General features: G+C 34.1%; 1 protein-coding gene across 1 annotated transcript in view; it reads left to right on the forward strand.

The window, feature by feature from the left end:
- Window positions 1–9,033, forward strand: part of LOC127849953 (uncharacterized) — a 28,448-nt gene extending 19,415 nt beyond the window's left edge. The window contains exons 12-17 of the mRNA XM_052382693.1: window positions 2,882–2,950; window positions 4,490–4,729; window positions 5,488–5,598; window positions 6,386–6,427; window positions 6,916–7,023; window positions 8,681–9,033. Of these exons, the coding sequence (XP_052238653.1) occupies window positions 2,882–2,950; window positions 4,490–4,729; window positions 5,488–5,598; window positions 6,386–6,427; window positions 6,916–7,023; window positions 8,681–9,033 (923 nt within the window). The remainder of the gene's footprint in view (window positions 1–2,881; window positions 2,951–4,489; window positions 4,730–5,487; window positions 5,599–6,385; window positions 6,428–6,915; window positions 7,024–8,680) is intronic.
- The last annotated feature ends 7,266 nt before the right edge of the window (window positions 9,034–16,299 follow it).

The following is a 16,299-nucleotide window of genomic DNA, read 5'->3' on the forward strand; positions in this document are numbered from 1 at the left end:
ATTTAATTGGACATCCGATGAAGCCACAACGTTAGGAATTACTTTCACAAATAATGAAAAGGATACAATTCTAAAAAACATACTACCTAAATTACAGAATTTTAAAAACTGCTTAAAATCATGGCATCATCGTAAACTTACACTTATTGGAAAAAACACAGTATTGAAAACGTTTGCACTTCCTAAGTTAATATATGTATTTACAGTTCTCCCAAATCCACCAATTGATGTTATTAACGATATAAAATCAGCAATATTTAATTTCATATGGGACGGTAAGCCTGATAAAATAAAAAGAACTCAGCTAATTCAATCTGTAGAAAATGGAGGTATCCAATTAACGAACATTGACTCACTCTTGAATGCAATCAAATGCAGCTGGGTTAAAAGATACCTAGATAGTACCAATACGAGTAAATGGAAATTATTCTACCAGAAAATCCTAAAAAAATATGGTGACTCCTTACTCTTTGAATGTAACATCAGCAATACTATCTTACATGAAATTGCAAACGAAAACATATTTCTGTCTGATGTTCTATCAGCGTGGAGTGATGTCACTCATAATTTAGAAACCCAAACCAGCAGTAAAACAATAATATGGAATAATAAAGACATAACGTCAAACAATAAGACGTTTTTCTATAAAGACTGGTTTGAACGAAGCATTAAATATGTCGACCAATTATATGACTACAGAATTAAGGATTTCTACTCTTTTGATAATATATGCTACATATACGGAATACCTTCAAATAATTTTCTGAAGTACTACACACTAATCAAAAGCATACCCATACATATTAAATCTGAAATCAATACAAATAATACACCATGTACTCAAACAACATTTGTAGAAAACATACTTGGAAGAAAAAACAAAACAAATAAAATATTTTACACACTACAAATAAAAAACCCTACAGAAAACTCCAAAATCAAAAATAAATGGCAAGTCCTTTTTGGAGAAAATGAACTAAATTGGAAACACATATTTACCATGCCATATAAAGCAACAATTGAAAGCACACTGAGAAATTTTCAATATAAATACATCCATAGAATTATAGCTACAAATAAATATCTCTATAAATGCAAATTATCTAACTCAAATTTGTGTGACTTCTGCAGTGAAAACATTGAAACTATAGAACATCTTTTTTGGGAGTGCAAACACATCCAGCCTATTTGGAATCAATTAATATCTTTTCTTGAACAACATCAACTAAACATTAAACTATCTTTCTTAGATGTAAGTTTCGGAATTAACTCATTGAAATCAATAGACTGTAATAATATTGTGAATTTTATGGTTATATTGATGAAATATTTGATCTTAAACATGAAGTACAAAAAACAAGTACCAAATTTTAATTGTTTTGTCCATAGTCTTAAACTAAAAATCCAGATTGAGAAAGAAATAGCCCTCAGTAATGACACATTACAAATCTTTGAACAAAAATGGAATCGGATTAAATTCTCATAATGTTTTGTCCACTAATATACATTTCACTCTAATGTTAGTTTATCCCTCTAAAATAGTTTTGTTTATTTTTTTTTCTCAATCGGACAAGATCATTGTGAATATACAACAAAACACACAAGCCCAGTATTCTTTCTTCAGACTTTATACAACTCATCATTGTTCATAACTATTTCTCTGTTGTTCTTTTCTTTTCTCTCTAAAATATATATATATATTAGCATATCTTGTATAACATGTCTGAACTTTATTGCTTTGTACAATCACTGTGTTGTATGCTCATATACATGTTTACATTGTATGTATGATATTGAATAAAAAAAAAAAAAAAAAAAAAAAAAAAAATTCATATTTGGCATGCATGTGTATCTCATGAACTGCACATTTTTAGTGGTGAAAGGTCAAGGTCAACCTTCAAGGTCAAAGATAAAAAATCAAAGCGGCGCAGAAGGGGACATAGTGTTTCCGACAAACACATTTCTTGTTGTTTTTTTTAAATTGCGTCACAATTTCTCATATGTGAATTAACGTCTATGCTATCCGAATATTTACGATCGATTGCGAGATTCGCTTCGAGCAGCTTCGGAAGCACGACGCAGGTCTAATGAATACGCCGTTTCTCCGAAGCTGCCTGATGTCAGTCTCGCGTTCGCTCGTAAATGTTCGGATATTGTAGCGGGAAATTTACATGGAATACATTGTCGCACTCATAATAAAAAAGCGTTGTGTATCTCGTTGAATCATTGTTATCATACCACTTCTAGCGTTTGAATTTTGACTATTGCTATAAGGAACACTGATGTGTATGGGTTTTATTTAACGAAACATGTTGCGAAATATTCGTTGATTTTTTATATTTATATAACTTTAACAGTCAGTTTTGTTGCATAGAAATTGAAATTAACTGCGTCATTCTTTTCTTTCAAATATCAGCGGAAAATGGGAAATTATTGTGGAAACGGTTTCTGCAACAGTATATTCATTAAATTATTAAATTGTGAACAGCAAGAATTTATATTTATATTTAAAAACGGCATTTACACATGTAGACTATGTTCACTTGTAACGAACGTTCTTTTATCATCTATTTACGAGATGTCTGACTTGAATTGTCGACAAAGATCATAAGCGTGTATATTGTCATTTAATACATGTCGAATGTGGCTTTTTTTAGTGAGCAATGAGTATCTTAATTTCAATATACCACATGTTAGTAATAGCACAACAGTTTCCAGTGTAAATCACATGCATTGAACACAGACAAGAAAAGTGTAGTATGTCTCAATTTCCATTAACCAAACGTTACACATAGAATGTCGGTCTCTATAAAATTATCATATGTTTGAATACACACAAAAATTATGTATAGTTAAACTGCATTTTCGTTTTACTTTGCAGTGCGTGGTCATCCTTGGTGCTATGTTGCTCCAGACAAGTGGGAATTTTGCCCTGTGCCATTTTGTCAAGGTTACTATGTATTATGATTACGCATTATAATACACTTATTTAATGCATCGAATTATTTACATGCCATATCTAGAAAGTCAGGGGGGTATTCAACTTTTTTCGTAGCTTTATCTTAATGGGGATTGTCACATAATCTGTGTATGGACAAATTATTTCATGTACTGCCCTCAACTAGATTTTACAACATTCAGTTTTGCTAAGTTTGGAATGCATATTGATTTTGAATTGTTGAACGGTCGACGGAGAGCTGTTTCTGTCAAGAAAACAATAACCAGAAATACATATTTTACATTAGACAGTGTTTACAGTTAAAGTTGTTTCTAAATTTACTTGTTAGCGAGTGGTGCATACTTTCCTTTTATATCAAGTAACAATATATGTTTACCTGTCTGTGCTGTATTGCAAATTATAACGCACACATTATATTAATGCCGATACTAAACGTCCCTAGCATTTCAGAAAGCTACGCCGTAAACGGTCTTTAGCGGATCTAAAACAGCACAACATTCATTAAGATGACGTACATTTAGACAGGCCACCCCAAGGCATATTGTAATTCAACAATAGACGAACTTTCACCTTTATATATTTTTAACTCAAAGCATATAAAGCTATGATCAAATATCCTCTGACGGTGTCGTCATAAAACCAAAGTGCATTGATAACATCAAATGTTCGTGAGCCAAACAAAACCTTTAGCATCTTGATTGGCTCAAACCAGCGACTATGTGGCATAAAGCGCTTTTAATCAGTCGATCGAACTTGATAAAAAATAAATTATAATCGCTTTGTTCCGAAACAAAAACTAAATGACACCAACACACACAATTTAGGAAATTGTAAGATAATAACTCGTGATAAAAGTGAATTGAACACAATTAAGATTACTCTGTGATCACATCTTTTCATATTTAAAATAGGAAATCATAAAACAAACACTGCTATTACGTTGATTTTCTTTTTGAACTAAACTCTTTTTTATGATCCCAAAGCTTACACGTTGATGCTATCTAAACACGCATATATATAACCTAGAGATTCTTGGTTTTGTGTATTTATTAAGAAAGAAAGTGAAAAAATAGGTCCCGACAGTACCAAACTTAAATACTGACAAAATGTACGTTTAAAAGGAACCGAAACAGCGTGAATGCTCGTTTATGCGTTATACCGTACAGGAAATCCTACCAGCTAAGTCCGGAATGAACATGTGCAAACATCAATCATCATTACACATGAAAGGAGTTTGATAGATCGCTCCAACGTATTGTTTGTGGAATGATCTCATGTTGATAATTATGATAACTCAACCAGGTGCTATTTAGCACTGAAATATGCTCCCATAATAGGTCATCTTAATCTGTCTAATTTTTTAACAATGTGTGACGTAATCTTTATTTACGTTAGGCCACTAATTGTAACAAGTTTTCTAAAGCCACAATGCATAATATAACAATTTGATCAATCACCGAGGCAGTACGTTAATTACTTTTATAACTGGTATGATACGTATAAGCTTATGACGTATTTCTACCGATAAAGAGTGCTACTATAGCGACAGAAGCCATCAGTACAACGGGCACGTGAGCACAGCAGAAGGCGGGGGCCAATGCGACACGTGGGCATCGAAGTTGGCGGGAAATCCGTCTCTAAAGCCCGAAATGTTCCCGGATTACAACGTCTCAGCAGCCAATAATTACTGCAGGGACCCGTATAAAACAGGGCGCCCACAGTGTGTAGTTGGAACGCACAGGACGAATTGTAGTATACCGATTTGCACAGGTAAGCTCAATTATATTGAATGCAGTCCTAAAATATCGCTCTTATGAAACTAATGTCTAACACTTAATTATGTTAATACTTTCATTACATTACACGTCGACACAATCTGAACTGCATTGTGTAAAAATTGGTCTTATGCCACACGCCGCCAACGTAACTCGAGAGCTACACTTGCCTCTAATGATATCACAAGACATGTCAAGTTAGTATATTATTTTGCAAAAATCAATGTCAAATTACACTATTTTCTTCGAAGGAGTATCCACTCTTTAACGTGAATCTTAATTTTATAATTGTGTAATTGAATGTCGAGTTCTCAGGCAAACAAATGGTTTTTTACTCTTCAGGCAGGCAATGCCCCTCTCTAAGTTTCCAATGCATTTTACCACATGTTGCAAACATTTTCATTTATATGAGGTAATCACTTGCGAAAACAAAACCAACAGATGACTATCTGAAAGTCGTTGTCAATCGTCACGGTTTACCGTAAAACAACTTTACATTATAGCGACAAATGGACTGTCCCTTCTAAGCATTAAAATGCAGCGAAGGACGTCGAACAAGCAACTGCAAACATGAAGAGACGGCTCGTCATGCGGTCTGCATGTGTGGGGGTTGGGGTGGTGGTGGGAGTGGGGTTTGCAATTATCACCCTCAGTGATGGATGGCTAAGGTCAATGCCACGTTTACGCCTCTTCCATGACTGACTGTATGTATCCTTCATTACAATGACTAGTTATATGATATCCATCTTTCAGGTCCATGCCAGGACCGCAACACCGACGTCGATTGTAGCCTTGTCCGCTCTTTCGTCTGCCCCGGTGACTACCTGTCCTTGACCCAATGTGCTAAGACATGTGAACACTGCAGTGAGTATAAATGGTTAACGCTTCCGAGCGTCGTTTTACTAAGCTGCCTACGTCATGCTTTGACCTAGATACACATATTAAATTCTTATGATAATATTAACATTTAATTAAAGGATACAAATACATTACTAGTTTCCTAAAATAAATATAATAAATACATAAAAGCACTAAATATGATACAACGGACTAAAATACAATTAAAACATTACAATGAACTTAGTGAGTGTTCATTTGCATAAGAATTGTGTACAGTGTCATGTATTCAAAGCTATCAAATAAAGTTGTTGATTTGATATTAATTCTAAAGTGTGTCAATCTCTACTACTTATTAATTTTATTCAACAATATTCTGGACAGTTACAAACTCAGTTTGGTCACTTTTGAGCTTTCCAAAAGGTTGCGTATTTTCTGCGACCAATACTTCTTGGCTTCAACACACTGATTTTGATTTATTTTAAAGCTACTTATCTAAGATCTATTGCATTGAGAGCGTAAGTCTCATGGAGACGATTTTAAGAGCGTTTGCTGCGTTAAACAAATATTTTGTGGAAGATTTAAAGACCATCCCCACTTTGGTGATCGAACAATTTGACCTCCTCGCCGCTAGGCGGACACCATATACATTTCGCACACGCGGCTTTTTATTTGAATATGAGTTATTATGAATTTGATTTGTTCATTTCAAATTTGGCTTTATTGGTATTTGATCCATATTTTTTTTTATATATATTTGTTTGAATTGTGTTTAACTTATGTTGACCACATGTTGTGTTTTATACCGTTGTAGATGTCGGAGTATTACCAAATGTAGCAAAAGAACCACCTGCAGGTATATAGGTCGCCATATCACTCATCAATGGCTATATATATTTCTTTTGAATCAGTTTGCCGTTAATAGGAAAAATAGTTTATTGAAACATTTGTCTATTTACATACCCATGAATAAAAACGAATATTAAACGTGCAAGATTGCAAACGTGATTTGAATACGTAAAAGTACGGTTATTCGCGCAGTACATACTGTATTGTGAAACAACGATCTATTATCATTCAATAGATAAAAAGACTTCTTGTCATGTTCTTACTAAACTTACTACTTACACTTTTTTGTCTGCAAAAGAAAAACACACATTGGACAAGCGTTGGACAACAACCTTAATTTCGTCATTATCATAAATAGTTTTATTGCATGAATTGCTTCAAATTGTCATGTTGTTTTTGAGCGCACTGTCATTACATCGACTGTACTTATATGTTTTGTATGCCGTGCCGTAATGTCGTTTAAAAATAAAGTACACAGAGATTGATTGCTTGCAGTTGTTTGCGAAGACAACCCGTTGGCTAGCTGTTCCTTGCTGAGTTCTCTCGTCTGCCAGAATGAAACTGCCGCCATTAACCTTTGTCCGAAAACATGCGACGTTTGCGGTAAGACAACAATAGATCTATTCCATTTAACGAATCAAATGGTCCCACAACAAACATCTAAAACTACTAAATGATTGAAACTGTCACCCAGTAATAAACCATTTATGTAAATAATTAAGTAAATATAACTGGTGTCAATGCCTCGATACGTTTTATAAAAAAGCAGAGGGGCTTGAACCGGTGTTGTGCAAGATTAGGTGTCTTTCCCAATATTAACTATGTTTTTAGTTTAGTTTTTAAATTGTTAGGCAATCAAATGATATGTGAACAATTAAATGAAAGAAAAGTGTCATCAATATCGTTCGATTTTATTTAAATTGCTGCTTTTGCACTTTTTCATTAAAATTGCTTGATTTCAGCTTGTGTCAAAACTAACTAAATTAACTGATAACAGTTGAAGATGGCACAATATAGCTCAAATACAGCAATTTACATTTAACAAACAAAACATATCCAAGAAAGCTAGATTTAAAAAAGAAATTGAATGTTAGAGACTCTAATTTAAAACAACCTCTGTAAATGATAAAATTTTAACTATTTCGGCAATATAATTAAGATTGTAAACATTCTAAAAAAGGAATTGTGATGAACTTATTTTCAAAACCCTTGATTCATTGTTAAAAAAAAAACAATCTATTCAGCCCTTTTTAATTCATTAAAACGTTCACACAGTTTTTTTTAAATGCTTTCTTCTTTAATTGTATTGCGCCAACGAACCCATATTAATTTAAAAGAACAATTGAAAAACTAGATGTTTATTTCAGAAATCCTGCAATCCGAAATGTTTTCTTAAATAATGTCGGCAGGTAAAAATTCGGCAGCCAATTGTTTCTAAGTGTTATAATGTCAACACAACAGATGATTATAAACTTAACAGAACAAAGTGTATGTGAGTGCTATTTCTCTTAAAATAAGTCTCATTAGACAAAAAAAGTTCAGGAATGTTTCTGAAAACAAATGAGTGCATCACAATATGCGCATTTTTACCGTGACATGGTTGACATATCCTCGATATAAAAAATCTTGCACAACAACCCTTTAACTAGTGTTAAGTGAAAAGTTACCATATTGACTAATCAAAATAATGCTGCGCATAATGATTGATTTTTTATTGGTCAAATGTTTACGATTAAGGACTCAACTTGAGATAAATTATTTTCGCAGTCATGGCGCTCTGTATAAATGGGATAGTCTTTGATATTGTGCAGTGTGAAATATTTCTCATTTACTTTTATTTATCTATGTTGCTGTTGTGTATAGTTCGTCTTTAGTAAATGCATAGCATGGACAAGGTGATCATATTGACAGGCATTTGCTATTTTCAGGAAATCTTATATACCTCGTAAACTCCTTCTTGTGTTTTTTCTTGTTGTGCACAGCTTAACATAGAAAGTCTAATATGTATAATATTTATTAGAGTGCCGTTATAACACTTGTAAACAGTTTATTGTTATCAAACAAGTAAGGCAAATAATTGATATAGTTTGATCGTGCCTAAATTTCACTTAAGCATTTACATATTTGCATGTTTATTATCTTTTTTTTTAAATCCAGGTAAGCATTGTTAAAAGTTGCTTCTGCTTCTGTTTCATATGAACATTTGAAAGGATTTCTTAACACTTTGCAATTCAGAAATATTCTTCTGCTTATTTTCCAGACAAACTGTACGCCATAAGCACCACCACATATCTCGTTACCATGACATCACAACAAACTACAGCTCTAATGACGTCAAAGACAACAACAACAAATATGCCAACATCAACAACAACTCTTACCACTACACCGACGACGACAACAACAACAACAACAATACCGAATACAACAACCACAACCCGTACTACCACGACATCTACGACAACAACAATAACCACTCCTCACTGGTTGGAGTGGGGACCATGGAATTGCACGTTTCTTGGCAATAATTGCTTCCAAACTCGAAACAGGAATTATTCCTCCCTCGGTAATACTGAAATATTAGAGTCTTTTAATCCATATAGTTTTCAATGACTAATAGCTGGCACTTATAAACTACTTTACTTTAGTAATTAAAGATAGTTCAATCTGACTTGCGATTTATCAAAACGATACCTGAGAACATATTAAAAAACTGGGTTACTTTATACATAGCACTATGTGCCAGTGCCATTCTTTTAAAACCAGAACAAGTCAGTTCAATTGCACTTTAAAAAGAAGAAGATAGTATAACCGTAAATATAAATGGTGTTTTAAATGCGGTAATAGAACGTCAAAATATTAGGAATCCTTCATTCTTTCCAACTCTCTCTCTCCATGTGCGCATACAATGAAATGATTCGCAATAACCTCGAACACGATAGTATTATGAAACTGTAATTCCTAATTATGATTAGATTATGCATCACGTTGTGATTCGCATACATCAGATGACTAAACCATTTAAATGTTGATGACTTCCTCAGAAACTAAATATTGTTGAAACAATCAGATAACATCATAAAGCCTTGACAATGTTGTGACAATAGACATTGCTGGACTGCAAGTAAACGTGAAAATAACAAAGTGCGCTTATACAGAATGCATACTCCCAAATCGATTAGGTTTTGATGTGCAGGTCCGTTCGTATGTTTTTAAGATTTTTTATAAAAATTAAAATTCTGTTATAAATGGCTGATTCTCAAGATATGTATCAGTGTTTTTCTCGTGTGGGTTTGGTTTGTGCCTCTTTCATGTACGCTCAACAACCATCAACATAAATTGTTTAAAGGGAACAACAGTTGAAAAACATATGACTTGTTGAAACGCGTAATATTTGTATTTTTGATGTTATGTGTACAGAATAAGGTGTGGGAATATAAAAACTAGTTACAGCTTATAACTTGTGATAGTTTCTACATTTTGTGTTATCACGTGAATAAATATTGAATTATAATGGGACGGTGTTAAAACATGTAATTATTTCATGTTATGAACGTTGAATTAAAAATAAATACTAAAAATCACGTGAATAACTATTGAATTATAATGAGACGTTGTTAAAACATGTAATTATCTCATGTTATGAACGTTAAATTAAAAATAAATACTAAAAGTTAACGAATATTTCGCAAAATATTTCGTAAAATAAAGTTAACACATAAAAAATCAATGTTCATTATAACAATAGCCACAATTTCAACGCTGGATGTGGTATGGTTACACAGAAATAATGAGATACAAAATGCTCTTTAAAACGGCTTTTAACAGATTCGCCCGTATACATGCATGAAAAAATGCTTTTGTGTGCGTATATATTTTAATGAAGGTGTTTAAGTAAAGCGATAACTAAAAAAATATTTTTGTTCACCAGGCAACGAGGGTCCCGAACGGAATGAAGTACAGTCTTGCAACGTAAATGATTGCCCAGGTAATAATATACTATTAATTCATACCTTTAGTAACACATTTGAACAGGTTTTCATGCCATTATCAAAATTGCGGGGTCATTATAAATAATCGACCCTCACGCGCCCTCAGAACGTGTGCGCGTGACGTCTTAGTTAACGATGATCAATAACATTAAGCCAAAACTCAACGACAGAATCGAACATAGTTATTATGACATGTAGCACATAATTTGGATATTAAATACAAATATCGATTGAAACTGAAACTCATCTGCACATTAAATTGATGCCTCTATGTGTGCTTTAACAAGATTCGCCAAACAGCAAAATTTATAGTAAAAGACACACTTACCTCGATGACTTAAATCCGGTTCATATAACACTAAAATAACAAAGATGTGTTATTCCATTTTCTGTTTTTCCATTCGTTTATCTATATTGATTTAAAATCACACTTTCTGACGATGCTGCTTCAGCAGCTCGTCTAAGTTATCATACCATGAAACATTATTCACAATGACGACCTATGTAAAAGACCGAGCCTGTCCGATTGAGATAGCTCGATTTTTCTAATCGGCATACCTCGCTGATTATCATTGATAACATTCTCCTAGCAGAGTTGTCGTTCGTGCCTCAACATGCAACAATGGCCGCGCCCATGAGGGAATGTTGACACTCGTGTCAAAACTTTCATACAGCAAAAATCGGCTTGTTTAGCTTTTAGAAATTGTCATTTAGGATATTTGAGTTATTTATTCACTAAATCCCCGCTTATGACAACAATGGATGGAATTCGAAGGATATATTCGATGTGAATGAAGGACTTTCTGGTTCTTGACAGCTTGACACGGCAAAACTGGCATACTGGTATTTTTAGTTATCAATTTAAGTCACATTTTGCTTTATAAATTGTATTCGAGCATTTTGCGACTTATTGAATGACTATGATACCCGATATCAACATATCATAGGGGATTTGCAGATCACCAAGCTGTTCTGAAATTAAACATTGATTACAAACTCTTTATTGGTTTGTACTCTTTCTTCTTTCTATTTTAGTACTTTATATCATTTTAAAATTAAATGGACTGTGTCACAGTAAAAGAGACATTAAGGTGATTGTGGCCAGTTTGGACCCAGATCAGCATGCGGTCGCTTGAAAGCTGTTTGCATAAAAGCGGTTTTCTGACAATAACAAATAGTTTAATTGGATGGAGATTTGACTGCGCTTTTCCTGTTACCTGGCTCAAATAATAGAATTGCCATTAATCAAATGATTTATTTTGAACATTTTTTTTTTCTTGACCCTCGGGATCAATGACTCCAGCACTTTCCTGTTGAGAATTGAATACTGCTTAAGGCGATTCTAGGGGGCTAGAGAGATGTTGCACCTTCAACTATCGCTCGATTGTTCATTGTCGGCTCGGGCACTACTTACATGTACCCCGGGTACTCTTAAGTATACTTACATGTACCCCGGGTACGGTTAATATACTCAAACGTACCCGGGAAATTTAACGGTAAGTCGGTCGTTGTCGGCTATTTTTTTTATTAATTAGGCCACGACTTTTTTTTTTATTGGTTTACAAAAATTATTTTGAAAATGGTCCATCGGGCGGTCGAAAAAAAAAAAAAAAAAAAAACATCGGAAAAATAAGTAAATACTAATAACATCAGAACAAAGACAACATATCTTTTATAACCTTAACACAGAGACAAAAAATCAAATTATGCAATGAAACACATCTATATCTTCAAATGAAATGAGTCCTAAAAGCACCTTTTGTAACATCAGGCAATTTTAAACACTCCATTACATGACATGCGTTCTTCTCCCATTAAAACGAAAAACTGCGCTTCATTTCCATAATTCGATGCGCTTCATTACGCAATGCAATGCCCGTTGCATACATCTTATATAAGATAAACTACTCATACACAAATTACCCGGTATGTGTTTGCTCTTACTCGACTTATGAGATCGTACATGAAAAAAAATCGAGGTAGATCGATCCATGCGTCGTCGCGGTAATGTTTGTCAAAGTTATTGTTGTCATGAAAACTCGTTGATTTACAACGCAAAACGTCTTATTTGAACTGATGCGAATTAATTTAATCATATTTGTCAACTTCGCTTTTGCTTTATTTTGATAATTTAATCCAAAGTTTAATGTTAGCAAGTGTTTTTTTTACCGGAATTGTAAACAAGGAGTCAGTTAAAGTCTTCCGAAAATGTGCAGTCTGTGTGAATTGACAGTTTGACGTCATCAAAGGAAAGCCGCTTTCTGTCGGAAGCAATAAAGCGACAAATTTCGCGCCGAAAAAATTGGCTTCCTTTGTCTAGCAATCAACATGCCGAACCAATCGTGTGTTTGTTTCTCAATTGCAATCCTCCAATTTAATAAAAGCACGTGCATAGCTCCGCCTTCGAATCTTTTGCCGAGAACGGAGGCGGAGTTTAATGGTTAATTGAGCTAGTGTTTTACGCAAGTTGAGTTCCGATTTGCCGAAATTACTCGGCCCTAAGCATTGAAACGACAAATACATTTATCAATGATTTTCCGAGATATACCGATTTGTTCCGATTTCCAAACTTTCTGTACAGTTCCTATAAACTATGGCGGACGTGTTTACAAAATTCCTAAACACATATATCGTAAATAATGGCAGTGTTTTATTGGATTATTTATACTAATTATCAAATACTTTTTTATCTACTATAATATCGGGTTTGTTTAATATAATTAACATGTTAAACAATATAGTTGCGTCACAGACTCGGAAATAAATTTTGATGGGGTCGACATTTTACTGACGCTGATTTTCTTATTGTCTGTAATTTTTACCCGAAATAAATTTTGAGAAGTGCCCATAAAAGGACTGGTACATAATGTGTCACATTGAAAAATATCCCGATCTCTGCAATATATGTGAACCAATCGTTGATTGTACTTACTTGATTTTATTCGCAACCGTACTCAAACCGGATCGTTTTTTTTCTCGTTTCGCTCGTTTTGCAGTGCGGTCGGGAATAAAATATTAAAAAAAAGACGATTTTTCGATTTTATTTTTTTTCCCTTTTTCCAAAAATTAGGGTCGGCGGTTTTGTAAACCAAGAAATATAAAAGCCGTGGCCTTATGTATTCACATTTATGTCAATTTTCTGTAAAATGGCCTCTATATTATCGGAACACATACTCAAAAAGCATGTTGATGATTTTTTGTTTAAGAGAAGTTTGTTTAAGATAATCGGTTGCGCGTTTTACGACATCGGATTTTGGGAGGGAATACAGCTCGGGTACAGTCTAATATCGACCGAGTACGATTACGTATATTTAGATTATTTACCGTACCCGGGGTACATGTAAGTATACTTAAGAGTACCCGGGGTACATGTAAGTAGTACCCGAGCCGACAATGGCCAATCGAGCTCCATTATCTCTCATGAACCGACTCAGTAAAACCGAGTCGGCAATATTTTTTGGTTGCTCTCGAGAGATCAAAACATTTCAGAATCTTCCTAAAAGCCTAATGGTAGTGTGTCGACTTTGATGGCAGGAGGTTGCGCTGCGGGTTTGATCCCCAGATGCGACATTGAAAACTAGCCAACTTTGTTATCTAAAAGGCTGCTAAACCTGATATACTAAGATAATGTGAAATTTCTTTCACATGATGGTCATCAGTAATATTATATAAAAACTCAAAGCAGTAGTAAACAATTTGACAATAATTAATGAACGCATCTTTCATTTGTCTTTGAAACTTTGATTTTGACATGGCCTTAATTTAAATATGTGACTTGACTTTACCAGCACTCTTGTAACAGAGCTAAAGTTTAAATGTACCATTGAAGATCACCTAAATCCAGATTTGCTATTATAGAAGTGTGGAAAGTTTTAAGGGTGTGACAAGTAAGCAAACCTTGGTCATTACCGATAGGCCACACATGATCTATGACTGTTTTAAAACAAGGAAAATCAGTGCCTGATTTAGATTTCCGTACATAGTTCAATAAAAACTAATTTCAGAAGCCTGGTAGCACTTTAACGTTAATGTTACCAATGTGTCAGACCAGGGCCTTGATTTTGAAATCTAAGACATGCATGGTCAAGTCTTCGTGAAATCAGGGCAAACAATTGTAGTTTAAGTCCTTAATTGACCTGGCTTTAGTGCTCAGATTATTATAAGCTCAATCAGTATATTTATATCATTATTTATGCTTTGTGTATTGAAAACATATACGCAATCATGCAGTTACATGATAGCAATACATAATAACAAAGCCAACCATACTATAAAGGTCATCGACAAAGCCTATGGTAAAAATGTGAACACATTGAGTGTAATCGCCCTCTCGTTCCAGCAAAAAAAAAACACGTTGACAGGTTGTCATTTTTGACAGTTCTACTTTCACTTTCATTTTGTGATATCTAACTATTAACGATTATGTGGCTGAGAAAAAAATCGCCATTGCTTATTTAACCCATTTATGCCTAGTGGACTCTCCCATCCTTCTTAATTGGATCAATTTATTTTCAAAATTAGGGATTTCTAGTACACTTATTTTTTTATTTAGAATATTTCTTACAGAAATTCCTTTAAGCAAACAGCGTAGACCCAGATGAGACGTCTCATCTGGGTCTACGCTGTTTGCCAAGGCCTTTTTTCTAGACGCTAGGCATGAATGGGTTAATATATTTTCTGCACATTTCTTTAAAAAAAACTTACATCAATACACGATTTTCTTCGTTAATTCAAACATTACTGACAGGCTTCCGCTTTGTTTACATATTTCGCTTACATTTTGAAGAGCGTAGGTAGGACCGCATTACCGCTTCCGAAATGTGTATTCATACTATTTCCTTTGAGGTACTTATCCAATGTTTGACGGAAAGGGACGATAATGTGCGATAGTGGGTCAAGTTCCCCACAGGTACTACTTCCCCGTACCCCAATTGCTTTTCATACCCAAATTTTTTTTTCGTACCCAAATTTTTTCTCATACCCACATTTTTTTCGTACCTAAATTTTTTTCGTACCCAAATTTGTTTTCGTACTCAAATTTTGTTGTACCCAATTTGTTTTCGTACCTAAAAAATTTTCGTACCCAAATTTTTTTCTCATTATTTTTTCGTACCCAAAATTTGTGTACACAAATTTTTTTTCGTACCAACATACACAGTTGTGGTGATAAACTTAAATTGATGCTTTTATATACATCCTCTTCAAAAGCATCGTCACACCAGTACTGTCAGTACTTTGATTTTTAAACGTTTGTATCGGATGCTAAACACTGTCACCAAAAACACGATTTACGAAATCGAATGTCGAAGTGAGTACAATAATTTTATTTCTATCCAAGCGCCCAATTATGCACGACAAAAACGCAATCCGAAATACGTTTTGGAATCGTTCGATGCTTAAAAAATATTAAACTGTTAAATGAAAAAAAAAACAAGTCCGAATTGTTGTCCTTAAATCCGGAGCGTCTAGCTAGTTTCGTCATTGAAATTACGTCACATGATATACGTCATAAATTGCGTATTCAATTGAATAAAAAGAAAAGTACGGACAGCTGGTTCTTCATAAATTTTAGTGAAGGACCAAAATGGTATGATAGTATGACTCAAAACCTGTGCCCATCTATAATTTAGTATAAAAATAATATATATATATTATAGACGTTAATACACGGCTAAGCCGGGCCGGGCAGTGATAATCGGCCCCAGGTCGCACACGGCCCTCGTGCCGTTATGCTCCCTGCGGGCCGATTATCACTGCCCGGCCCGGCTCAGCCGTGTATTATCCTCTAAGTAGTGTACAGTCCTCATGGGTGGCAATATAAAGGTTGTGCATTCACGACTGATGTTTGCATGCTAATTATGAAACGAAAAATATGAATCGGTACCTT

This window comes from Dreissena polymorpha, chromosome 11, assembly GCF_020536995.1.
Source record: "Dreissena polymorpha isolate Duluth1 chromosome 11, UMN_Dpol_1.0, whole genome shotgun sequence".
NCBI classification, from domain to species: domain Eukaryota; kingdom Metazoa; phylum Mollusca; class Bivalvia; order Myida; family Dreissenidae; genus Dreissena; species Dreissena polymorpha.